At 47.0% G+C, this 27,911-nt stretch overlaps 1 protein-coding gene across 1 annotated transcript in view; it reads left to right on the top strand.

The window, feature by feature from the left end:
* C5H1orf21 (chromosome 5 C1orf21 homolog) overlaps positions 1–10,916 on the top strand; it is a 242,451-nt gene extending 231,535 nt beyond the window's left edge. Inside the window, exon 6 of the mRNA XM_025285492.3 lies at positions 10,123–10,916. Coding sequence (XP_025141277.1) covers positions 10,123–10,161 — 39 coding nt within the window. The 3' untranslated portion in view covers positions 10,162–10,916. The remainder of the gene's footprint in view (positions 1–10,122) is intronic.
* Positions 10,917–27,911: the final 16,995 nt, after the last annotated feature.

The following is a 27,911-nucleotide window of genomic DNA, read 5'->3' as shown; positions in this document are numbered from 1 at the left end:
CTTCAGTCTTGCTCACCTCCTCATGGGGAAAAGAAAATCATTGAAGTCACCTGAGTGCCAACATCTAACAAAACTTGAGAAATAGCTCCCTTACAGCTTCTAAAACATCCTCCTTTTTGCCAGTAGAATGAAGATCTGGGTTTAAGAAACACTTCATGTGTGCTTGCTCAGTCACTCAGTCATGTCCAACTCTTTGTGACTCTGTGGACTGTAACCCACCTGGCTGGATTTCCCAGACAGGAATACTGGAGTGGGTTGCCATTTCAGGGGATCTTCCTGACCCAGGAATCAAACCTGAGTCTCCTGAGTCTTCTGCATTGGCAGGTGGATTCTTTACCACTGAGCCTCTTGGGAAGCCCAATAAATACTTCATGGGGGTTTTTTCAGCTGTTTAGTTAATACATTCTCTCTTGAAAATGAAAAGGTCAGTCTACTAGGATTCTTGTCACTGTGCTTATTATCATGGTAATCATTCCTGTATATGGTCAAAGAAGCAGTCAGAGGCTGTCATACTCCTCCCATTCATTACTAACGAGATCTTTTTCCAACCGAAATAATAACGCGCGAGTCTAATTAGAATAAAGCTCATTACAAACAGGCATGGCCATTAATGCCTCGATTGAGGCATTAATGAAATAAGCCGGGGGAGGAGACTTGAACAGCACAGCTAATTATGTCTGCTTTTCTTCAGCATTACCTCAAAACTTGTTATAAATTGCTGTTGGGCTGTAAACGAAAATGCTGCTGAAACACTCCCTGGTTGAAGAGGCTCTGACCCTTGCAGCCCCAAGGAAGAGGTGGGGGATTGGGGGGCATCTGCTCCTGGCCCACAGCCCTACAGGAGGAGGAGTGAACAGCAGCCCCTGGGGGTGTCCTACGTTTCACTGTTCCACCCTTTTCCCGTCTCCTCCGCATCATCTTTGTTCTGGATTCTGGCTGGTAGTTCACACATGTTCAAGCTGTGGAATGCAGCTTTCATGGCCCTGTATTCTTGGTTCACGGACGGAGCTTAAATGTCAAGATTCCCACAGAAACTTAGATTCAAAGTTGCTGCTAGATGGTGATACAAGGGAAAATTTTGGTGGGAAAAGGTATTTGATGGACAGAGAATCAGGATGGCCCATTAAATTCTGCACCGCAATACAGCTGGGGCAATCGTGTTTCATTAATCAAGACGTTCTTTAGTGCCCAAAAAGCCAGACCATCCCCCAATGCAGGATAAAAGGCTTCCAAAGAAGGATGACTGAATCAAGGAACAGAAACTCAGTAAACCCACGATTAGAAAGAGAGAGGAGGAAGATGAATCATGTAAAGGAAGCAGGCAGGAGGTAACAGAGTTAACATAATGCACAGGCCAGAAACCTACAGAGGTTCCCAGTGTCCTTCAGAGGGGTATGGGGAGAGGAGGAGGAATTCTTCATTTGTCAGGTAGCCTGCTTTATGATGAGCTTAACAACGCATGTGCTGTGCTATGCCCAGTTGCTACAATCATGTCCAACTCTTTGCGATCCCATGGACTGTAGCCTGCCAGGCTCCTCTCTCCATGGAATTCTCCATGGACTGTAGCCCACCAGGCTCCCCTGTCCATGGGATTCTCCAGGCAAGAATACTGGAGTGGGTTGCCATGCCCTCCTCCAGAGGATCTTCCCTACCAAAGAATCAAACCAGGCTCTCCTGCTCTGCAGGTGGATTCTTTACCACAGGAGCTTCCAGGGAAGTGTGCTTCCATATAAAAATAAGCCTTGTTAAAGCAAACTTCTCTGAACTGCACAAGGATTCCATTAACTGTTCAAAAAGACAAAGATGAGAGTGCAGTTCTCCTTGGTTCCCTTGCTCTGCTGCTCTCCCCGGGTGCCCCTTCCCAGTGAACTCTTTTACTTTATCAGCAAGATAAAAAACAAAGATGAATAAGAGACGTGCTCTGTTCTGCACCCTCTAGTAAGGGAAACAAACATTTGGGCTACAATTACTATAAGGCATGGTGGTGGGATGGAAGGACCACCGAGAGGGGAAAAGACCAAGTCTCCCTAGAGCTCTTACTTGATGTTGGACATGATCATAAGACTCAGTAGCTAAGTGAAGGCGGTGGCTTTGCTCTCATACTCCCTCCTCCTCAGCCTTCTCTTGCTGTGCTGTGCTTAGTTGCTCAGTCATGTCGGACTCTGCAACCACATGGACTGTAGCCCATCAGGCTCCTCTGTCCATGGGGATTCTCCAGACAAGAATACTGGAGTGGGTTGCCATGCCCTCCTCCAGGGGACCTTCCCAACCGAGGGATCGAACCCAGGTGTCCCGAACTGCAGGCAGACTCTTTACCATCTGAGCCGCCAGGGAAGCCCTTTGGTTTTTAGTAAATTTACCAAACTGTGTGACCATCAGTACAACTCAGTTTTAGAACATTTCCATCACATCAGTAAGATCCCTCCTGCCTGCTTACAGCCAGTCCCCTTTCCTACCTCCAGCCCCAGGGAACCAATCTGTATATATATTTTTTAAATGTATTTAGGTTTTATCATTGCTATTAATTAACAATAGCAATGATTGCTGTAATAAGGGTGTGAACAACTTTATGACTCATAATACATATTACAAACTACTCTCCAAAGCAGCCATACCATTTTATGAGACTGTAGAGTTGCATTTCATTGTGTGCTCTCAAGAATTTTTAAATAGTGTCTAATTGTTTTCCTTTGTATTTTTTGATGACAGAAACAGACCATTTTTTTATTTGTGTGTTTACGGACTTTATTTGTTCTGTTTCCACTTTGTGCCCTTCCCTCGTACTGAGATCCTCTTGTTAATTTTTTATTGGTATGAGCTTCTCATATAACTTGTCATTTACATATTGTATGCTGCTGGTATTTTCCCCACTGAGGTTTGCCTTTTTATTTTATTCCTTTTTTTTTTGATATGTGCAAAGGTTCATTTTTACATGATCAAATATGTCCATCTTTTTATTTTTCTTTTGATCTTTGTCCATGCCTTTGAGACTGAGAGTTATTTCCCTCTCAAGAGCTCTGACAGAAGTTCAGTTTTATGTTCTATTTTGCCTTGTTAAGAATTAACACATTGTTTTTCTTGGAATCTGTCACTTCTGGTGACCTCCTTTGTCAAATACTTAATGCTTACCTATTTTAGGCTGTATTACTAGGTTATCTGATTCTGTGCCAGTGATTTTTTTGATGGGTGCACTAAGAATGAGAAAACTGACACATATGCAAGAGAGGGAGACCTGGGAGGAAACCTTGTTATTCACAGGTAATGGACCAGGGGACGCTATCAGTCTGGGAGGACCCAGCCTCTGGTTGCTAAGGCCCTGAGTCCACCATTCTGTGGGAGTTACAGGGAGGCAGCATTTGGGCTCAGCTCTCGAACACTTTCATGGGCAGCTTGGGAAAGTATCTGACATATTCCAATGAAAAAGAGGAGGCTCCCTGCCCATAATGTGATCATTGGAGGTCTGTTCCATGTTAGGTGCGAGGTCAGAGAGGAAGACCTCCAGGTCCTCTTCCAACTCCAGAATCTCAGATCTCTGTAGATACTGTTCCTGCTTTCATTTATTCAACAAATATTTATTGAGCATCTAATACGTCACTGGTGCTCGTCTAAGCCCTGGGGATGCAGCAGTGCAGAAAACAGTTTCTGCCACTGGATACTTCTATTCAAGGGGAGGACAGTCAGTAAAGAAACAAATTCTTAGATTCATAATGTCGGGTAAAGATAGGTAATATAAGTAAAAATGAAGCAGAGTAAGAAGAGCTGTTTTATGTTACGAGCTCAGTGAAGACAATGAGGTGACATTTGAGCAGAGGTCTAAACAAAGCAGGGGCTTCTCTGACAGCTCAGTTGGTAAAGAATCTGCCTGCAATGCAGGAGACGCCGGTTCAATTCCCAGGTCAGGAAGATCCACTGGAGAAGGGATAGGCTACCCACTCCATTCTTGGGCTTCCCTTGTGGCTCAGCTGGTAAAGAATCTGCCTGCAATGTGGGAGACCTGGGTTTGATCCCTGGGTTGGAAAGATCCCCTGGAGAAGGGAAAGGCTACCCACTCCAGTATTCTGGCCTGGAGAATTCCATGGACTGTATAGTCCATGGGGTTGCAAAGAGTCGGACATGAATGAGCAACTTTCACTAAACAAAGCAAAGTAACAGATGGGGTGAGGTCTGAGGGCAGGAGGAGTCAGCCAGAAAGGAGAAGGAAGGAATAGCATCCAGGCCCTGAGGCGCCACTTGTGTGAGGCCCTGAATGCAGAGAAGCGATCCAGCGGTGAGCCCAATTTCTCACATAGTCAGTTTATTAACAGTTGGATCTGCTGATCTCATTTTTCAGTATCATCATAAGAGCTATAATTTATTAATTCCCATGTGCCAAGCTTTGCTGATCACCTATGTGTGCTGCTGCTGCTGCTAAGTCACTTCAGTCGTGTCCGACTCTGTGCAACCCCATAGACAGCAGCCCACGAGGCTCCCCCGTCCCTGGGATTCTCCAGGCAAGGACACTGGAGTGGGTTGCCATTTCCTTCTCCAATGCATGAAACTGAAAAGTCAAAGTGAAGCCGCTCAGTCGTGTCCAACTCTTAGAGACCCCATGGACTGCAGCCTACCAGGCTCCTCCGTCCACGGGATTTTCCAGGCAAGAGTACTGGAGTGGGGTGCCATGTGTAATGACTGCTAAGTCTCACAACAGCACTGCAAGCTAGGTCCTCCTGTCCCCATTTTACATATGGGAAAACGAGCTCACTGCTTCCTCTTGGGAACTTTTATCTCCGTCCAGACTGCCCCACTGGGGAAATGCTCAGTTCACAGCTGTCTGTTACATGCTCAGTGTGTATGGATTAGGCCAAATGCACACATGTCTATAGAGAAATACTAGAGACTTTTGGGATAAACTCACACCGGAAACTTGACAGCCAGCCCTAGCCTATTTGCCTACTTAACTTGAGGAGAAAAAGTACAGTAGGCACTTAGGAGGAATAATTCCTTTATTTGAAGTCAGTCTCTGAGCTGGTCCTCTTTAAACTAGCAGAATACAACATCATGACAATGCCCTTTCCTTCACTACACTGTAATATTGCTAATTGTAAGCCTAACCTTTCAACAAGTAGAAAATCCTTATCCTAGAACCTCAGAAATGTAGGAGTTGACATAAACTTCCGGTTTCCAAGAAAATCATGCAGACAATTGAAGAGGACATGGAAACTACACAGAGTAAGAGTGTGGTCAGGGAAAGTGTTAGTTGCTCAGTCGTGTCTGACTCTTTGCAACCCTGTGGACTGTAGCCCACCAGGCTCCTCTGTCCATGGAATTCTGCAGGCAAGAATACTGGAGTGGGTAGCCATTACCTTCTGCACAGGATCCTCCCGATCCAGGGATCAAACCTGGGTCTCCCACACTGAAGGCAGATTCTTTACCATCTGAGCCATGGTAGGCAAAATCTCCTTAAGATTTTTTTGAATCTGCACCACATGCCCCTCTGCTTTTTCAAACAACCCCTCCTTGTCAGCATCATCGTGAGTTTCCATTCTTCATGCTGTGGGGGCCTCGTGGGGACCTGGCTGTCTGTAGCTTTCAGTGTATCCTTTGCACAAGGGCAGAATTGTGTCTACCAGCCCCTAATTCTGGCTGCATAAAGCATCTCTACAAAGACTTCCATTTTGTCATCTCTTTTAGGGGAAAGGGCATGCTTTGGGCTGAGAGAATTGCTGTGTAGCTCCCACACCCAGCTCACTCCTGCTTCCTGTCTTCAACAGCTGAAGGTTTTAAGGTTCTCTTTTTAGCACAGTGCTTTAAAATTTTAAGTGAGACATGAAGTCACGTTACAGTAACAAGCTCCTATCTTGCCCGGTAGAGCCGGTGTGCACGTGGGGTCCCATGTGATGCTGAGATGGGGCTGCCTCCATAAGTTTTCTCAGGTTCCCCTTAAAATGACACTTGGCCATATGGGAGTGCTTACTCTCCATGTTTTTGATTTCCAAGTTTTCTATTCATAAAATAATTGGTTCTCAGAACTGCTGACAGGTGAAAATAACAAAAATAAAACTGATTTGAACTTAGTCATCCACTCACTACAGTCATTAACAAAAGAGGCAAGGATTAGCCCTGTTAGTTCTGGGCTTCGCTGAGATTTCCCCACAAGAAACAGTGCACAGGACTCCTACCTACTTTGCAGGGTTGGTGTGAATCACCAATGAAATAGTGTCTTCAAAGCAGCTGATGCAATTTTCTTTCTCCTTCTCATAGTCATAATAATAATTTCAGAGGAGCAAATGCTAGGAAGATGAAAGTTGCTGCTCAGGGTTGACACAGAGGGTTTACAGAGATTTGTTCCTTAAAAAGTGGGCACGTTCTTTTTTGTATAGAATGATAGATTTTTTTAATTCTAAAGTGCTTTACAATTTTCAGAATTTCACATACATGATTTCATGTAATCTCATAATAATCCTTTTTCCCCCTACCCCTTAAAAGCGGGCACTTTCTTATGGTAACAGTAATCTTGGAGGGTCTGAAACACTCCCTCTGCATAACCCTGTAACTCATTTACAGAGTTGGAGACTTCTTTATCATTGAGTACACTAGTTCATGTGAGTGTCTGTCTGTCTGTCTATCTATCATTGCATCCAAGTCCTTCCTTGTGGATGAGGTGTCCTCTGAACCCCACATTGGCCAGCTGGACCTTTGCTCTGATTGAGGCTTTGTAAGAAGGGAATGGACCTAGGTGTCTGGCATAGAAGCTTTATTGGAGCACATGGAGTTCTGGTCCATCTGGCGTGCAAGGCTGAGGTGGGAGGAGGGGTTCCCCGACACCTGGCAGATTATCATTTCTGATGGCAGTTCACACCCCCCATCAGCCACAGGAAAGGTGGTCCCTAATCTCCTGCCATGGCCTGAACAAACACGGGATTCAGCAGCAACAGTAGTAATAACAGAAGCAGCTGATAGTTATTGACCACCCGCTAGATACTATATTTTTCCCATTTGATCCTGATCACAACACAGTGAGACAGAGACCATGATTATCCCCAGGGTGTCGAGGCCTAGTGATGTGCCCAGTGTCATATAACAATGTACGTGTCCACATACACATGGGGAGAGTCGTCTTTCCTTCCCTAATAAAACCTCCATGGAAACTCCGTGAGTCCACGTTTCCCCTCCACCCACCCAGCACCCACCCATAGGTCTGCTCTCTGAGCCCGGTGAGTTGTTTCTGATAGATGTGGGTGTGTCCCATTTCCCACAAGGGAGAATAAACCCCCCACGCTCCGGGTCCATGAGGACTCCCTAGCTCCCCATCGTGTGGCTCAGGGAGTGTCTCCGGGGTGGTCGAGGCCAACAGCAGCTGGCATCTGCTGGGGCAGTGTCACCATGGAGGGGTCGGGAAGAAGACTGCTGAGTGCACACTTTTGTCAGGATTGGTCACCCTGCCCAGGAGACATTTTCATACAGCAAGTAGAACAAGCCTAGAGATGGCACCAGGTTCAAAACCTCTGCCAGGAGCAAGGGTGAGAATTGGTAGTGTGATAGAAGAAGCCAGAAGTCTGCTCATTGGTGAATCATCCAACGAGAACAAGCCATCTGGGGCCAGTTAGCATGGGGACAGGCCACCGTCATGCTTTCACAGGCCCTGAAGACTTCATCATGTGGCAGCATTTTACGTATCTAACACACGTGTATTTGTGTGTGATACATACAACATGTATAAAGTTATGTGCTAGGCAGGACTGAATCACTCTATTAACTCATTTAATCTTTAGCAGCCAGGTGAAGTTGGTACTGTTGTTATCTTTGTTTTACAAATGAGGAGAGTGAGACGCAGGGAGATAACGTACTCAGTTAATGTCACAAAGCCAGGATGACCACCCAGCCAAATGGTACAGCCGTGCACTATGATGATGCTGAACTATTAAGAGAATGTGAGCTACTTCCTAAACAGATATTGTGACAAAGAAACAAGCCATGCATTTGAGAAATAGTTGTATGCAAACTTATTATTTTCTTTATGTTTTAGATATGTTTAGGAATAAGCCTATTTATTTAGACTTATTTAGAAATAAAAATTTTATGTTTTGTAGGTATTTAGAAAGTTTCATTTTTAAAGGAACTTGTTTCCCCCACAAACTGAAAAATGTAGTGTGTATTTAAAAAGAAAGAGGTTGGGACTTCCCTGGTGGTCCAGTGGTTAAGATTCTGAGTTCCCAATGCAGGGGCCATGGGTTCAATCCTTAGTTAGGGAACTAAGATCATACATACCGCACAGTACAGCCAAAAATAATAATAATAATTTAATTTCATTAAAGAGCTCCATCTCTCCCCACTGCTGCTAAGCCAGTTGTTTTTGACCCTGCCCCTAGCCATGGTCAAGCCCCGACGCCCCCTCCACGTGTTTCTCCCATCCTTGTCTAGGTCATGGGGAGGCTTGGATGAGAAGCACTTTAGACAGTCAGGACATGGCTCCCACTTCTGTTGAAAAGAAGACGTGGCCTATGGTCACTTATACAAAACCCTAAGATGTTGGCACAGGATGTTTGCAGAGACCAAACCCCAAATACCACCTATAAGAAAGTTAAAGATGTGTGCATGACCTGCCGAAGACTGGATGTTGTATAAAAGCTTTATGACTTTAGAAAACTTCTGGCACTCTCTGAGCTTTGCTTTTCTCATCTGAGAAATGGGAGATGGGACGGTGCATGACACCTAGGGCTGTGGTGGTAGAATAAAGCCACCACAATACTACTTGAAAAGTGCTGAACACGGTACCCAACATGTACTCACGAAACCTGAGCATCGCGTGATGTTCACTGTTCACACCTCTGTAATCCAGGGGTCAAGGGCTAAGTCCTGTTGAGTCAGTATGATTGTCACTCCAGGAAATCAGAAACAACAAACAGAGACACAGACTGAAAGTAACTGGAACTCGGTCACATTAATAGCCTCTCTCAGGAGGCAAGGTCCATGTCATCCTACATGTATCCTTCCCAACCTTGGTTACTAAGCCTCTTGTTCTTTGGGATACCCTTGTATCTTTCCAATACATTCCTCTTTTTTTTTTTTTATCTTAAAAATAAAAAAAGAAAGGAAGTGGTCAAAGATATAAATAGTATGGATACGTGACTTTATTCAAAACCCTTATCTGTGACACTGTGAGACAGGCAGGGCAGGACTTGTTCCCATGCTCTGTGAGGGATTACAGATCACAAAACTGTGTGCTTTGACCAAGACAGTCAGTGACAGGACATGTGGAACTTAAATCCCAGACCTAACTGTGCCTTCATAGAGTATATACCCTGCTGGAGAGAGGACAATATATGTTCAAAAGTAACAACTGGATGTCGTTCTTAAGTCTTCAAGTAACCTGTTTTGCATAAGTTCTGGGCTTGGAGATGCAGCTGTGGAATGCTAGCAGCCTGGCCCTAGGAGAAAGGGTCTTGTTCACTGTTGACTTTGTTTTCTCCTCTTCATGACAAACTGGTCTCCTGAATGGATCATCCATTTGGTGATTATGTGGTGAAAGGCTGAGTCTTGTCTATGCCTAGAATAATATAAATCCTTACCAATACAAAGTGAAGTGAATGAAAGGGAAAGTGGCTCAGTCATATCCAACTCTTTGCAACCCCATGGACTATACAGTCCACAGAATCCTCCAGGCCAGAATACTGGAGTGGGTATCCTAACCCTTCTCCAGGGGATCTTCCCAACCCAGGGATCGAACCCAGGTCTCCCACATTGCAGGCAGATTCTTAACCAGCTGAGCCACAACAGAAGCCCAAGAATACTGGAGTGGGTATCCTATCCCTTCTCCAGGGGATCTTCCCAACCCAGGAATCAAACCAGGGTTTCCTGCATTGCAGGTGGATTCTTTACCAACTGAGCTATCAGGAAAGCCCTACCAATACAAAACAAAAGCTTATTAGAATCTTGGTAAAACTTCAAAGCGATGATGTATATACAGTTTACAAGTTGGTCAATGTGTATTTATGACTTACATACCTCGTGCCCAGCAGTCACTGATGGAGCCTGGGTTTCATTGCAGGGAGACAGAAACTGAGAAGATGGATTGCAAGTAACCATCTCAAGCTCTGCTTTGAATTTCTCATTCACATCTTATTCTTTTCTTTTCCTCTCAAGGGTCGAGATTATTGTTCGGAAGAAGAAGACATCACATAGCACCAATCCTACCAGTCAAACCGGGAGCTACTACTGTGTAAATAGGTTACACCCCAGTTGAAATCTTTGCAAAGGTTGGTTCTCTTCAGCGAACAGCACTATAGCAAAAGAAGATCGTTCCATATCGTATGCCCCATTAAATTACAGTGTTTCTTAATGAACTTGCAAAGGAATATTGCTAAAAACAAACAAAAACTGTTATCGAACTTTCTTTGTTGCTGCTAGTTAAAACTTGTTGCAACTTTTCACTTCTCTCAGTGTCCAGGTCTGCAGCAAAATTCTGCAATTTCACCTTAAAGATACTGTTGGTTTTACAGATGCTCTCCAACCTATTTTCTAAAAGATGAGGTAGTGGTGAACTCAGATATCCAACTTCTGTTCTAGACTGGTTCCGCTTCTAAGACAAGCGCCTCCTTCCCCCTCCCTCCTCCCTGCCTCCCCCAGCAGTCCAGAGCCTTGCTTCTCACTGGCAGTGTTGTGCTTTGGAGATGGGATGGTTGCTATGGCAAGCCTAGTTTCTCTGCTAAGAAGAAGTAGAGATGCTATTATCAATTCAAAGCATGTCGTGACATGACTCCTGGAAGTGACATAGGAGCGAGCAGCAGGTGGTTTCATTTCCTGGGTCTCTTAATCAAAGATCAAGCTTGCAACATCAGTTTTGCTCAGATGCAGACAGAAGTGTGATCACAATCATTTTGAATCCCTCTTGCCCACTTTTTTTTCTAAGAAAATAAACATTTTACTGTTTTTATGTATCCTTGTCTTCTCCCATTCATCCAGCTCAGTGTTTTATGATGATCCTGGGTGCGGAAGCTGAGTCCTCCTAGCAATGGCACCTTAATGGCTCCCTACCATCCCATGTACAACCCACCACACAAGTGCAGTGCTGGCCGTGGTCAGAGGTGATGAGGGGGACACCCCATAGCTTGTTAGGAGGGCCTGAAACCACCCCGTTCCCTTTCACTTTGTCAGCAAATAAACCACCCTACTTCCTAATCCTCTCCCTTCAAGATGTCATGTGAGCCTTGCCACTTCCATTCTCTCGTTGGCAGCACTGGATGGTGCAGTGAAAAGCATTTGCCGCCTGGAACATGTAGTATTCCGTTGACACTGGTGATGATTTCCAGAGATGCGAAAGCCAAAGCCCCGGGCCGTAGTGGGGAACGTGAACTGTGGGTTTGGTAGAGTTTATTTTTCCATATTCTATGAAGAGAATGATCTCTTCTCAAAGACAGAAGTAATATTTTTAACACATGTTGTCACAAGTAAATAGCAATCAAAAGGAGAAAATAACTTTTGTATTTTTTTAACACGTCCGATAGCTTTGACGAGAGTTCTCTTTGTTACTTTTGGGGGAGGGCACCCTGTTCATTGCCACGCCAGCAGTCCAGGTTTGGATTTGTTCCACACACACAGACACACACACACAAATAAAACACAGAAAAAGCACTGTATGTTTCTCTTTGTGGGGTTATGAACACAAAGGGCCTCACTATCAGCCACTCTACTGCCCTCCAAAGGTGGGTAGTTAATACGTTCTGGGCGGTCAAGAGGTTACCTGCCACTGAATAGACTAGGAAGCTTAGTGTGGTCTCGCTGCGAAGATGAGCCTTGACTTGAAAATCCATCCATATAGCTAATGGCACCACTAATGTGTCCAGGGAGAAATTCCTTATCTCCTTTTGGACCCAGCAGCACACACCAAACATGAGGGGAAGGAAACTCAGTCAGGCACTAGAGAAAACGGACTCAAATGTTAGCAACAAAAGCCCTTCCTTCTTTCAGCCGGGAGCGGCAGCTATTTTGGGGAGCAGCTGTGGTTGTTACATAAACAGAGACGCAGCCAAAATTTCAGGCTTTTTATCCTGCTTCAAGCAGAAAAAAATGCAGGGAGAGTTCAAGTCGCCTAGGGTTTTACATCCCCTCCCTTTGTATGGTTTTTTTGGCCAAGTGACTAAAATAGTTTTCCTCAACTGTAAACGAACTGCTGAGCCCCACCTCAAACTTGTGCACCGGAGACTTGTTCACTGTTCCGAGAATGACCTTTTCCCGAGATCCCCTGCTCTTATCAAGCAAGAATGAAGCAGACACAGAACGTCTTCCATGTGGTGTCTCAGATAGCGTCTTCCCAGAAAACCACCACCTTCAACCGAGATAAAACCTGCTCACGTCGTTTTTCTTAGGGTCACGTTTAACATTTTGACACGATACACACATACACAGAACCACGTGTCCCTTGGAATCTGATTTTTGAGGGTTTCAAGTGTCGTTTCCGTGAACCAGTGGCTGTTCACCTGGGTTCTGTCCTCCGGGTTTAACACTGGCTACCTCGCTGATGTGCAAAAGTCATTTCACCTGCAGACACGCGTGGTACACGTAGATCTGAGAAACGGGGCGGCCGAGCCGGTTGGCATGAAATGCTTGATTATGTTAGCAACACTCAAAACTGTCTGTTTTCCATTTGTCGGTTTTAATCATAAAATTGTCAAGTGATTTGTGTTTGTATTTGATTTTTTTATGCCTTCTGAAAAGGTCTAACGCAAAAACCTGTTGCCTTTCTCCCCCCTGCCCCGTGTATGTGAACGTTAAGCACACTGTCTCAGATACAATGAAAAAATAATCTGGAATCTAGTGCTTCTGCTGGCTGTTATCTCTGAGGCCTCAGGGAGATGGAAGTGGGGAGGGAGGGAAAGGGCCTGGCGGAGGGAGGTAGAAAAAGGATGAGAGATGGACCCAGGAGCATTTAGGACAGAGCAGGTCGAGGGAATGGCCAAGGGCCGGGTGCGATGCAGGATCCAGCTGATGAGCGGCCAGCGGGCAGGGCGGAATGTCGGCAAGATTTACTGCGGGATTACTCACGCCTTGCGCGCTCTGAGTTGTCGAATTGTAAAAGTTCAGCAGTCTGTGTGTAGCTTTCTTTTGGTTGGCGGAGATTTGGGATCACGGAGTACTGCTGTCATAATTGAATGCGTGTTTGTTACTGGCCGAGAAGCTTAAAAAGAGGCTTTTTAACCTCAGTGATGCCTCCGAGCCCCGGGCTGGAGCGCAGGGCGGTGTTATGGTCTATTTAGGGACAAAGAAGGTACAAAGTCTGGGGACAGAAAACTAGGTCAGCCCTCAGACACAGCAGCAGCCGCCCCCCGGCCTCCTGGGAGACAGGTCTCTGTCTAGGCGTCTGCAGTGCCCAGGGTCTGAGGTCGGGCTCTGATGCCCAGACTGAGGAGGAACCTCCGTTCTTTAGTCCTCTGGTGCGGTGCCAGCCTCCTCCACCTCCGTGTCGGGGCCTCCCCCAGGCTCCAGGGCTGCAACAGGAGCAGGCCCAGGGATGATGGCGCCCCCTTTCGGTCCCAGTTTGAGTTACAACTTTGTCCCAATTTCACTGAGACTTAGCTCTTAGGGCCAGCCTCTCCCCTAAGCCTGCTAAGAGCAGAAATTATATCTCTTATGCAGTTTACCTCAGTAGCCTATGAGGCCCCTTGGCATATTGATGGCAAGTCCTGCTTAGACATCAGTAAGAATTTAAAAGAGCATTTCCATGTCTACTGGTTTTAGAAAAGAAACTCAGTTAAATATGTCAGTTTGATGGGAAGAAAAATTATCAAATTCTTAATCTAGGAAAATACTGACTCTAAATCTTGGACTCTGGGACTCATAAATTTTTTATGAAAGGCAAAACAATTGACTCTCTCCTTCCTCCTCCCAACTCCATCATTAAAAAAAAAAAAGTATCAGATTACACTGTATAATTTTACATAAAATCTGCTTTCCCCTGGAAGATGTGCTCAGAGCTTTATTTCTTTGTACCTCTCAGAAATTAAACTTTTTACTAAGTTGCTTAAAATCCTAGTAGAAGAATAAGGCCTGGTCAGGGAGAGGGGAGATACATTTAAAGGCATAATGAAAAGGTGGCTCGAAGCTGGAAGGTGGCTTCTCAGTGACACAGGTGGATTACTGAACACCCCTCCCTGCCCCGCTCTCCACCCCAGGTGCTTGTGTGAAGCCGGGTGAGGCAGTCAGCTTCCACACAGCCCAAGTCCCTGCCATCGACCTTTGGAATCTCATGGATGAGGTGTACAAATTGCCTTTGCCAATGAATGGACATGTTTTGCCAAGGGGGGAAAATGCCCTTGGCTTCAGTCACTTTTTTGTATGTCTCTGGAAGAGAGTCAAATGCCATGGAAGAATATGAGGTTTGTAGGTAAATAGATTTACTTTCGTGAGAGACCTTAGGCTCACTAGTTATGCCGTGCTTTTCAGGACACTCTTGTACCTTACCTGGGATCTAATCTAATCTTAGGGAAAGAGGAAAAGGAACTAACATTTATTATTTAAACTCACTCTGTGCCAGATACTGTGCTAGGCATTTTTATAACTGTCTTGTCACAATAATCCTGGGAAGTGATTCAGTTACCCCCATGTTCTGAGTAGTGTATCTTAAGTGTAGAATGCATCTATCCAACATAAATGCCCATGTTGAAAGAAGGAAAGATGTCATTCAAGTGCTTTTCAAAAAATTTTTTTATTATTATTATTATTATGCCCTTTGCAACGTAACACTGTGAAAACAACCCTTTGGGGGCATCTCCCTCTTCCAGAGTCTCTCCTGGGCTCATCACCAGCATGGTTTCCCCATGGGGAGTGTTTTCTTGGCCTTCCCGTATCTGATGAGCGACACACAAACCAGGAGAGGATAGCAGGGTGTTAGTGCCTGGAAGGAAAAGGCTTTGGGGTTTTAGACACATCTGTCTCTCCTTGGAATATTTTCAGCATCTGGAAAAGAAGGCTGCTGTCTACTTTAGGCATCCAACGTGGCCAGAACAGGCTTTTGAGTGCTCTGATTTCTTTCCTGGGTCCCAAGTCTTGTGTCATCCCAGAATGCATCCTTTGAAGAAAGTGAAAAGCCTTAACCTTCTGAGAAGTTGAAGAGAACCTGATCTCCAAAGGTGGAGGAAGGGCAATGCCTAGGCCATTAACTTGAAATTCTTTCTTGTGGGCTAGGGTTTGACGTCTCTTTTTGATCTTTGGACTGGGAGCTCTGTGTTTCCCAGGCTACTGTAAGCATTGAAACTAGATGCAAATCTCTTTCAAGACCTTAAATGTTTTAGATGGTCATGTAGTGACTTGGGTAGGCATTTAAATAATTTGTTCGAAGGTCAGAAGAGTCTGAGAATTCCCCAGAGTTCTTCTCCTTGCTTCTAAGGCACAACAACCTCTGAAGAAGATGATTCAAGTCTCCATAGCAACTGTTAAAGGTGCTGCCTAGAGGGAACCTGCCTCCACCCTCACTTTCTTAGCTTGAAAGAATCAAAAGAGTTTCCTTGTGTCAAGGGGGTGCTATGTCCAGTTTTCTCATGAGAACTGTCCCCAAGTTTCCTGCCTCTTTCTAACATGGTAGCTGTCAAAATCCTTTAAGATGGTGTCGGAACTGACTCTTATCTCTTGGAAGCCAGAGAAAAATTGCTTTAATTTAGCAAGATTCACCCCTAAACCAAAGGCCCTATTCTAATACTGTCTTCCCTCTCTTCTCTGAATGCTCCCTTCTTTCCTTTCCAGGGGTTATTTTTAGCCCAAGGCTTTGCATCTGATTGAGTAAGACTTAGAGGCAGTAAAAATAATCGCCACAAATTTGAACTTGGCCAAAACTGCCTTAGGGTCCCTCGGGTTGGAAAATAGCTCTAGAATGTTGGAGACCACTGGGCTTGTACCCAAAAGTGATTGAACAGCCCCTGGTTTCTGCCTTTTCAGTCCAGATCTTCAGAGACTCTTCTCCCTTGACAGTCAAATGAGCAAGGGAAGTTTCGAGGTGGATTGCAAGCCAGCTTTTCCATTCAGAGCAAGATGCAAATTCATTTTTGAATTTTTGTATCAATTTTCCTGGAGCAGAATCAGGCAGCTGCTTTATTAGGACTCTAAATTTGGATCAATTTCCTAACACACTCATATACACACCACAGAAAGATACATGGAGAAAAAATACATACTTTATCACTTAAGTACTTCAGGAAGAGCTGCATTTGGCTTTGTATAATCTCTAAGACAACGTCTAAGAAATCATGGGTGTAATCATAATACCAAACTAGGAAAAGCTAGTGATCATGTTCTCCAAAGTCTGAGTGAGACCCAAATAGGAGGATGGAAATCTGCTGGTCGTCTGGCCTCGTGCCCCCTCTGTGCCTGGATGCCTGCCATTAGCATCTTTCACTCACCTGGGCTCCCCCACCTGGACTCTGGTTAGCAGTCTTTCCAACTTTGGGCAATACAGGACACAGGCCAGGTCTAGGCGTACCCCCCAGCGTTTCTCACACTCTCCCACTCAGCCAGAGTGGCCCCAATTGCAGCATTTCACCAGCTCTACTGGGACACAATAGCCCTAGGGAGTGGGGTTGGGCCCCTTCATCCAGGTTGGTCCAGATGTAGCATTTTTAGCATTGCCTTCCCCAGTGGGCTTCCCTGGTGGCTCAACTGGTAAAGAATCCTCCTGCAATGGGGGAGACCTGGGTTCAATCCCTGGGTTGGGAAGATCCCCTGGAGAAGGGAAAGGGTACCCACTCCAGTATTCCGGCCTAGAGAATTCCATGGACTCTAGTCCGAGGAGTCTCAAAGAGTCGGACATGACTGAGAGACTTTCACTCACTCACTCCCCAGTGTCTAGGACTCAGTTATTTAACATATCATTTGGAGCATCTTGTTATTAGCTCCAGGCACTGAGCTAACGGCCAGCAGTACACGGATGACTCAAACCCAGCTCCGGCCCGTGAGGAGCCCACCGTTAGTGGGGAAGACAGCGTGGGAAGCGGTGCTGCAGGAAATTCCTACGGGGTGCTGAGGGAGCATCTCAGAGGGGCAGTCGCCCAGCTTTGTAAACCGGGGGCTTCCCAAAAGAGGGGGCTTCAAAGCCCGAGTGTGTCAGAGGCCTGAGGGAAAGCAACACAGAGGGCCTTCAGGCTGAGGGGACAGCACGGGACACAGGCGAAAGAAGGGCCAGTGTGGGTGGCCAGGGCCGCAGGCACAGAAGCAGCTGGAGTGGGAGATGAGGAAGGAGAAGAGATGCAGACAAGGCAGCCAGGGACCCCGCCCCGGGGCATAAGGGGGCTGTGGGTGGTGCTCGGCTCTCTGAAGCCCACTTCTGAGGCCACCAGAGAGGTAAGTGTGGTCCCCGTCGGGACCAGGAGTCCTGTCCTCACCATGGAAGGGCACAGATGCTTCCTGAGACAATTTATTCCCGTGTTTCCTCCACCCGTGCCCCAGCTCCTGGTCCTCTCCCCCAGAGCTGTTTGCTCTCAAGGGCTTTATCCCAGGCTGGATTTAGAGACATACAGGGGACAGCTCTGGGTCACCCTGACCTGTCTGTAGAGCCACCCAGACTAAAAATACCTCCTGGGAACTGGCTGGCCTAGAGCTCGGGATGAGGGTACACCCAAAGATAAATACGTGGGAAGCCGCCAAGGATTTCCCCACCCTGAGTATGAGGCCTTCATTCATTCTACCCACAGGCAGCCTCCCTTGGACAGCCTTTCCCTGGGTTGGGTCCCACCTGGCGGCCGAGCCTCCGCTCTGTCTGCGGTGTGCACCTGTGTCCTGCCAAAGAAAGGGAAATTCAAACAGAACACAAAAGCACAGATGGACTGCGTGCACGTGGAAAATACCTGCCAGCCCGGACAGCGGCCGTGAGCCTCGTAGGGGTGGGGAGGCCCCCCGGGGGCTCGGAGACAGCAGGATCTCTCCGTGCAGACAACTCCAGGTGCCTTTTAGGCTTTCCAAAGAACTTTGGAGCTCAGAGCATTGGGGTTCTCTTCCCCTTTCCCCCAGATAAATTGTTAGAAGGAGAAGAAAAAGAATTAGATGCATCCAAACACTAGCTGTGAGAGTGCATGGTTTCTAGAAACTCAAGAAAAGGCCACAGCAGGTAGCATCATTTCCTTGAGAAGCTGAAGGCTTTGGGGGCTGAAAGCAGTTTTCCCAGCTGAGTGGCTCAGGTCTTCTGCCTGGGGATCCCCAAGAGCCCCGAGGGCTGCTTAGGACTCACCTTCTTCGCACAAACCCCACAGCTGCCGTCCTGGCTGCAGGCTGGCATGTTCACCAGCCTTCTGGACTCAAAGACTGTAGCTCACACACCTACTCTTTTTCCCAGATATTCCTCTGGCTCCTTGCAGAGGAATTTTCTAATTCTGTGTCTTGTGGTTCCCATGTGAATTTCACAGCCGCCTAGGCGTTTTGATGAGAATTCAGCCTGTGGTCATCACGATGCTGGAAACTGACAGAGCGTGTGGCCTCAAATACACCTGCTTTAAAGTGAAGGCCTAGGAGGTCGCCGAGAGGGGGTGTGGTTGTGGAATCTGGCCAGGTCTGCCTTCGGGCAGCCTCTCCCCATTGTCTGTCCTGGTCCAGCTCCCTCTTCATCACCGGGAAGAGATCAAAAGGCTTCCTTGCCAGGATCAAAGGCTGTGTCTGTGCTCTTCCCAGGGGCATGTGTGTTTTCTTGAGGATAAGGCCTTAACATTTAAGGGAAATCAAGCAGCAGGACCAGGAGGCCTCAGCTCTTATTCAGGTCTGGGAGGTAATCTTGAGGCTTTGCTTTTCTGAGCACCTGCAAAAGCTTCTCAGAGGGGCTTGAGCGCCCAGCAAGGCAGCCTCCCCAGGGCTCCACATGCACACGGATTCTGTGCAGCAGTGGGTGCCCATCTCTTTGGGCCACACATGCCTATCAGCAAAAACCTTGCGAGATGCACCCCCCCCCATATGTTTATCAATTTATTTAAAGTATATATTCATATACTCCTCTACTAATATATTAGGCACAATTTTTTAAAGTACACAGCATAGAAATTTTTAAAGAATAAGATAAAAAATATAGACAAGAGGTTCTAGTATTTTCTCTCTGAACCCCTGAGGGTTTGGGTGTCCCCTCGTAGGTGCACAGCCACTTTGGACACCACTATTTTAAGAGCAAATCAGCACACTTGATGGCATGCTTTCCCAAACCCTGTGCTGCACTCAGCCTGCAGAATAGGAAGGTCTTGAAGCAACGCCCCCACCTCCCACCCAGGAGCTTCTAGTCTGGGAGATAGGGCAAGCAAGCTCTCAAACCACAGAAGCTTCGAGAGTTCAAAACCCCATCCAATAGGAGAGCTGTTCCTAGACAGTAGTGGCTGTAGGTGCTAAGAGAAGATCAGATACACTGTACAGAGCAGTGGGGTTGCTCATCTTCCCTCTCTGGGTCTCCAGAAAAGGACATTTGGCAATATCCCCAACTCGCTCATGACTGACATTCTTTGACCCCTCCAAGTGCTTCAGCAGTACTATTATTCCCCACAGCACCAGTGGGTCCACGTCGCTTGAATATTATTTTTGATTTGACCACACAGATGCGATGATGATTCTGTTTCATTTGAAAAGGGTCTGAGAAAGTGTACAGGTCTAATTATATATACATATTTATACATGTGTATTTTTGTTTATTGTTACATTTTGACATTGGACTTTCTATTAAATAATTTTTAACAGTTGACCTGACTCGGTTCTTTTCTGTGCCTTTCTGTTTTCCTGGATCTCAGGGACAAGGCCACGGTCTGCAAAAGAGCTTGGGGTCTTCCTGTCCCTCCGCTCTTTTGTCTTCTTCCCTATTGTGTGCACAGAAGTTCAGGTTCTTCTGTTTTTACAGGGAACGTGCCACGCCAAGCACCCACTTGGAAAGCCCCCAACCTTGTTTCCATCACTTTCAGCTTTCAGGGACAGTCAGCTTCTGCAGATTCAGAGCCTCGCTGTCCCCTCAAGCTTCTGCAAATTCATAACATCATAGATATGATGAAGCTGCAAAAATGAACAATGATAAAAAATGATGCTGTGAGCCTTTCAAATCTCTTGTGCGTCCCTCCCCCTCCACACCACACACACACACACACACACACACACTCCTAGATGTGAGCCCTTGGACAAGTTGCTTAACCTTCCTGAACCTGCTTACCTTACACTTTTCTCATAGGTTTGATCTGAGGAGATCGCATAGTAAATGCTTAGTCAACAACCACTCACTTTCTGAAGGCACTCATTCAGTTGACATCTGCCATTTACACAATGTATGCCAGGCTCTGGGGTTTTCCAAGAAGAGGAACAGAGATGGGAAGATTTAAGGAACACTATGAAAATGAGGTATGTACCTCATGAGGTGTGAGTCTCTCTCGTGGCCCACTCTCAAACTCCATGGCTATCTAGCACATTCTGGAAGCTGAAAACAATTGACTCTCCCATATGCTCACATTCCAGGATCTACCAGAGAGAAATGCACACGTACACACAATCTCCAAGTGTGAAGCCACAAACAGTTTTTCTTGGCTCTGTCTTCCCTGTGGCATCAGCCTGTTCACCCCTGACAAGCACTGATCTGGTCAGCCAGCCCTGCCAGCCTCTCTCCACACTTCTCCCTGGCTCTAGAGAACAGATTTTCTCCACGATTTCCTGATGGTTTGGTGGTGAGAATAAGGGCAGGAATGGTGAAGGGAGAGCGAGCAGGGGTCTGCCAGCCAAGGGGAAGGAGTTGATAACCATACCAGACTTTCTCCTGACAGCAAGTGGGGCTGGGAGCTCAGATTCACTGCTGAGTTTTACGGGCTGTCAACCACCACAAAAGCCCAAGCTTCTGCCCAGAGTAAACCTGGGACCCAAGCTTGTTCTTTCAAAAACAATCAGCCTGTCTCTCCTATCTCAACCATCTCATCCTCTGTCACCCCCCTTCTCCTCCTTCCCTCAATCTTTCCCAGCATCAAGGTCTTTTCCAAGCTTGAGGGGCTTCCTAACCTCATCCCCATCCCCACTGCACCCCACACACATACACCTGCTGGTTCCTGGTACCCCTGATAGAGAACTTTGGGAGCTTCCGATAAGCTCACACCACAGAGGCATCAAGGTGCAGAGAAGACGCCGGACCACCCCTGGCGTCTGCTCTCCCAAGTTCTCGTAGGTGACGTCAGGGTCTAGCCCACCAGTCACAGCTGGACTGAAGCCTGTGCATGGTTTGCCTGGAGTTCACCTGCTTGGAAGCAAGAGTGGCGGAAGTCCCATGTGAGTGATGGAGGGGAGAGGAAGACTGATTTGATAGCACCTCAGCGCTCAGCAATTTGGAGGGAAATGAGACCACGAGTCCCAGCTGTGAGCACTGCGCACACTCAAGCCTGGCCCAGGGATGGCCCAAGGGGATAATGTTTCTCCTCATGACATGGTCTCCCGGCCACAATTACCTGCCACTGCCCACTCACCCTTCCCATCCCAAAAGCTCAAAGTCATCTGGTGGGGAGCATGAAGCTTTAACTTTCTAGATTCATGTCACGTTACCCACTCTCTGACAGAACCCAGCTTCCATCAGCCACTGCTCTTAGCCCAGTCCTCACCCTATACTTCCCAGGTGGCACTAGAAGAACCTGCCTGCCAACACAGGAGACATAAAAGATGCAGGTTCGATCCCTGGGTCAGGAAGATCCCCTGGAGGAGGACACAACAACCCACTCCAGTACTCTTGCCTGGAGAATGCCATGGACGGAGGAGCCTGGAGGGCTACAGTCCACGGGGTCGCAAAGAGTTGGACACGACTGAAGTGACTGAGCACACGTGTGCGCACACCCTGTACCACTCTGCCATGTTCATTTTCCTACTCCGGCTCCTGATTGCCCTCAGTTAGACGCTCCCTTTTCTTCTTATTACAGAAAATTGCACTTCTTTTGAGGTCCAGTTAAAACTGACCACATGTATGAGATCTCATCTTAGGACCCAAGATATGCCAAGCTTTCCTGCCAAAGAACATCCCTTTCAGCAGGGGCCAGGTGGGGGTGGGGGGCAGAAGCCCCGAGAGGCTTGAGGCACAGAGAGTTCCGGTGTCAGACTAGGTCTCCAAGTGCAAGGTGGAGCCCAGAAACCAGGTCAAGTTCAGAGTCTCACTAAGGGCCAAGTTGCCGGTACTAAAGAAGGTTGAGCCCATGGCAGAGCCCTGTGCAGGCTGCTCGCAGGTCTGAAAGCTGTGATGGTCATGGAGGCAGCATTTAAGGGGACAGCGAAGCAGCTATGTGCAAGGAGAGGCGTGAAATAAGCAACAAGAAGACAGAGTGCAGCATGGGGAATTATGCCCATTATCTTGTGATAACCTACAATGGAGTGTAATCTGTACAACTACTGAATCACTATGCTGTACACCTGAAACTAATACAATATTGTGAATCAACCATACTTCAAAAGAAGGGAAGGAAGGAAGGCAGGGAAGAAGAAAGAAAGAAACGCATATATGTGCCAAAATACACGTTACAAAGAAGGTTGTAGCATTATCTCTAACTGGCAAAAATGGAATGCACTCTTAAAGCCCATCAAAAAGAGAATGGATGAATAAAGAGTAGTTTCATTAATCCTGGGTCAGCATGGATAAGCCTCAAAAACAGGGAAGTGAGTGAACATCATGCAGAGGATGCAGTGTGACACCATTTATATAAAGTTTGAAAGCTGGTAACACCATATCATATACTGTGGGTGGACACCCATGTGTATAGTAATATGCATAGGGAAACATACATGGGAAAGACAAATACCAATTTCAAGAAAGGAGGGAGAGGGACTTCCCTGATGGTCCAGTGGCTGAGACTCACCCCAGGTTCAGTTCTGGTCAGGGCACTAGATTCCAAGTGCTGTAACTAAGAATTTGCATGCCACAACTAAGACCCCACACAGCCAAATAAATAAAAATGAATTTTAAAAATGATTAGGCAAACATAAGATGTAAATTACAGATGCTCATTCTTAAAAAAAAAAAAAGGAGTGGGGAAGGGGAAATGGCACAGGGGTGAGTTAACAATGTTTCAGTGTTTAAAAAAATTAACTGGAGCAAGGACATCCCTGGCAGACTCACGCTTTCAATGCAGGGGGATGTGGTTCAATCCCTGGTCAGGGAACTAAGATCCCACATTGCCTCTACAGAGCAACTAAGCCTGCGCCCCACAACTAGAGAGCCTGCATGCTGCAACCAAGATCCGACACATGGTAAAAAAAAATTTTTTTAAGTAACTGGAGCAAATATGGGAAATACAGTACCTGTGAATTTAGAATATATTCCCTATGCTCTTTTTGTATGTTCAAAAAGAGACCTCGTGCCAGGGACCAGCTGCAGCTGATTTAGGCTCAGGGGCTGTCCTCAGCCACAGCTGAGCCACCGAAGCTCTGACAGGGAATGGACATGACTCCTTTTAGAGCTCTGGGAGCTTTGGAAATCTGTGCTTCATCTCATATTTTGAGGTTCTCTTCTCTAGTTTTCCCACACAGAGGGCAGGTACCCTGAAGTCCCACAGCCCCTAGCAGTGAGCTGCACGTAGAACTGGACTCAGCAAACTCTTTTTTTAATTTAGTGAAGGTTGTGCTAATATCTGCTGTTACAGCAAAATGATTCAATTATATGTATATGCATTCTTTTTCATATTCTTTTCCATCAGGGTTTATCACAGGATACTGAATTTAGTTCCCTGTTACATGCAGTAGGACTTTATTGTTTATCCATTCTGTATGTGATAGTTTGCATCTGCTAATCCCAAATGCCCAAGCCTTCCCTCCCCCACCCCCACCAACAAACACAAGTCTATTCTCTGAGTCTGTGAGTCTGATTCTCTTGCATAGATAGGTTCATTTGTGTGGTGTTTTAGATGCCACATGTAAGCAATATCCTATGGTATTTCAGCAAATGTTTTGTGATCTGACTTCTCTCATTTTTGCTGTGAATGAAACTATTTGGCATAACACACTCTGTCCACATGCATGTCCCTGCAGGCTGCTCAACCCACCTGTGGGCTCACACACGGCCCCTCAGACCTGCACACCACTACTTCCCTCAAGGCTCAGAAACGTGGTCTCCCGTCAAGGAAATGTTGAGGAAGAGGCTTGGCAGATGTGGAGTGATGCTGGAGAATGAGAGAGAATTCCGCTTGCTAGAGAAGGAACTTCCTAAGACTTAGTGAGCGTTCAATGCTGTTTTAAACATCAGAGTTGAAATGCCTGCCAGTAGCTCTCCTTCCAGAACTTTTTTTTTAATTGGAGCACGATTGCTTCACAATGTTGTGTTAGTTTCTGCTCTACAGTGAAGTGAATCAGCTTATGTAGAAACATATCCCCTCCCTCTTGAGCTTCCCTCCCACCACCTCTAGGTCATCACAGAGCCCTGAGCTGAGCTTCCTGTGCTGTATAGCAGCTTCCCACTAGCCATGCATTCTACACACGAGAGTGTATAAACACCAGTCCCAAGAGTTGCATAGCTCAAACTTATGGCGTTAACAGTGAATAAATGCTAGGGGTGAGTAGGGCTTGAGAATCACACACACACACACACACACAATAAAAGAGAAGGTGTCACTTGGACAAAGCTTGTTGGTTCATCCTAAAACAAGCTTTCATTAACAGTCTACTCTGGGGGAATGGTTTTCAACCATGGCTGCAGGTTAGGTCACCTGGGGAGGTTTTCAGACCACAACCAATGTCCAGACCTCAGGTCACTCAAGTCAGGATCTCCGGGAGCAGGGCTGGGTATTTTCAGGTATCTCCCCAGGCCACTGTGAGGCACAGGGAGGGTCCCCAGGCCACTTGTGCACCCAGTATGCCACTGAGATGGTCACCAGCAAACAAAGATGGACAGAATGAACCCTGCCCCCAGGGAGCTATGGAATAGTAGTGCGTGCTGGGCCGTCCACACACTCCAAGGGGCTGTAAGAGCCTGGAAAAGGAAACACCCAACTCTGCTACCAATCATGATGATGAGAATGAACCGGGAAAGGTGAGGAATGAGGAGGACTCTGGGTGACACATGAAGGTGAGTCCCTCTTGGTGCTGGACAAGAGAATGAATCAACCCCCTGAAGATGAAGAGCTCAGGCTAGGGAAAGGCCTCAAGGGTTCATCAGGTGTCCAGGCAGGATTTTGCTTAAGCCATTCTGAAAGAAGAGAATTTCGTGAACTCCACCATCCTGAACGGGAGACTTACCCCTCATCACTGACCCCAGGTTATCACTGACCTCAAGCTGCAGCCTAAGCTTACTCCTGCTAGCAGTGTTCCTCACCCCACTGCTCCTCAGCTCTCAGGATGCCTCTGGTTCTGGGAGATACATTCAGGCTAATACACAGCATCTCGGGAAGGAGCCCCTTCCCATCAAATTGACAAACCTCAGGGAAGGCAGCTCCCACCCCCAGGAGAACTGGGTCCCCTTTGCAAGGGGGCTGGGAGCAGTGGCTGCTCATCTTCTCTGCAGCATCTCTCAACTGAACACACAGAACAGGACCTTGTGTGGGGCAGGGCCGAAGTGTGGGGTGGGGGTTATAATGGTTATAATTGGGGCTGCCGTGGTTGAACTCCTGGTGAGTTTGGGAATTGCCAGCTGGGATGTTACCCGAGACATAAGCATCCCCTCACATGGGACAGCCAGGCTCATGGCTGGAATTTCAAGCACTTGCTCCAATTGTTCCCGGAGCTGCGGTCATTGGTATGCTCGGCACTTGGTCGTTGACCTGACATTGGGTTCTCATGGTTTGCTCTCCTATCTGGGACTGAGAGCCTTGAATATAACCAACACAGACAGTATCCTATAAAAAGCAGTTGTAAAGACTGGTCTGCCTCCTCCCTGCTTCCCAGGGCCCCAGCTGTGGGGTGAGCCTGGGGCTGGCTGGTTTCCCCACAGTCCTTTTGTGTTGGCTGAAGCCTCCCCTGAACACTTCTCATCAGCTACAAACCAAGGCTGGGGCCCACAGGGATATGAGTCTCCCATGGTCAGACTGGAATACAAATGGAGTTGCCGATTTAAAGATCAGGTTAGATGGCGTGGGATGGGCGGGCCATGCAGAGCACAAACTCCCTTCTGAAGCTCCATCATTTTACATGTGAAAATTCAAGTCACTAACAAGGCTCTGTCTGTTTTCAGCTCCCACCCCCTCTTCCCAGGCCCTTGCCTGAAAAAGGAGAAAGGAAGCTTTAAATCGTCACCCTAAATCCTCTTTTATCCTTGACATAATCTTCAGGATTTGTGCTCCTAGGGACTCAGTGGAATTCTGGTGCCCCGGGGCCCCCTCTGACTCCTGCCAGGGGCCACAAACATCTCATTCCCATCCCTCCTTCCCCACACAAAATTGGAAGGGAAAAGCTTGAGGATTTTCCAAACTATAAGTAAACAGGGTCATTGGTATTAAGTAGGAAGACCCAGGTAAACTGAAGTCTCTTCACACACTGAAACTTGGTCATGGTCAGAGCTGATTCCCATCCTCAGGTCCCAGGTGAAATGGACTTCTTAGCAGAAGCCCAGCCTACCAAACACTGGCAGAGTCCACATCACTGGGGGACAGTGTGACATCCAGGCCATCCACTGGTCCCCAACTGATCCATCCTCATAACAGTCACTGCCACATACCAAACAGAGACTAAATGTTCTTTCACATAATCCTTCAGATAACCCCTATGAAGCTTTATAGTTGGGGAAACTGAGCCGCAGAGAGAGTGAGTAACTTGCCCAAGGTCACACTGCATACATGGTAGAAGCAGGATCAGGTCATCTGACTCAGAGGCCTAGCCTGTAACAACTCAGCCTTAGTGCCACTCACATGTATGCCTTGGCTCAGCACGCCACGTCGTCTCTGCTTGATCACATTCTTCGCCTGGGCCACCACTGACTCACCTTCTCCAGCTTCCCTCCAGCATTCCCATCCTTCCTTCCTTTTCATCTTCCCTTCCTCCAGTTGAAACAGCTCCCCTAAATGTGTCCCTCCTCAACCAAACCCAACAAGTACTCCTCATACTGAACATAGGCTGCTGTGAGCACGTGGACAAGACCCCAGGCAGCCCTTCCTGCACAGCACCTACCCCTGCGGGTTCCTTACTTTTCTTTTCTCCTTCCTCCTTTCTTCTCTCTCCCTCCCTCTCTCGCCCTGTCTCTCTTTCCCCCTGTCTGCTTTCCCAAGCTTTCTACTTACCTTCCCAGCTTTTCTGCATGCCAGCTAGATAATCTGGAGTCAGCGGATCATTCAAAGGAGGTCGCACAAGTTCCATAATCTTCCCCCAAGACCAGTCCTGAGAGACCTGTCCTCATGACAGGGTCGGCCCAGCATTCTCGGGGCCCTACCAGCAGAGGGGGCCCTGCTGCTCTCAGCAGACGGAGTGCCTTTTATGAAAGGCACTTTAAGAACTTATTAATAATGTGTTGCCACTGAATTTGCTTACCATTGTTACTTGACATACTGGGCTAACACCCAGCGAAGGCAGACCTCCCATCTACCCACACAGCCACTTCCACGGGGCACCTCAGGAGTAATCAATCCTTGCTGCCGATTGGCTGAGCCATCAGCACGTGAAAACTAGTAGCCAATCAGCACTCCCCATAGCTTTTTGGAACGGTTCACACGTGTTTAACATGTATAAAGCCAAAGAAAAACAGTCCTGAATTCTATAGCAGTATTCCGTACAATTCATATGGCCGTAGAACCTACAACTCAACATGTACGAAAATAATGTATATAGCAAACCCCACTTGTAATGACGACATACTCTCTTTTTAGCTGCCAGGTTTGGGGATTGGGGGAATATCTCACTCTCACACACACACACACACACACACACACACAACCAGCACAATGGGAGCTAATCCATAGGGGTCCAAGGTGCAGGTGAGGGCGAGGAGGGGCACAAGTCCCAGGGGAGGAGCTGTGAGGAGGTCCTGAGGTGGTTAGAGGCCAAGCCAGAGCTCAGCAGCTTGTTCA

The sequence above is a fragment of the Bubalus bubalis genome, chromosome 5, assembly GCF_019923935.1.
Source record: "Bubalus bubalis isolate 160015118507 breed Murrah chromosome 5, NDDB_SH_1, whole genome shotgun sequence".
Taxonomy (NCBI): domain Eukaryota; kingdom Metazoa; phylum Chordata; class Mammalia; order Artiodactyla; family Bovidae; genus Bubalus; species Bubalus bubalis.
Note: the sequence above shows the minus strand (reverse complement) of the source record. Positions and strands in the feature narration are given on the sequence as shown.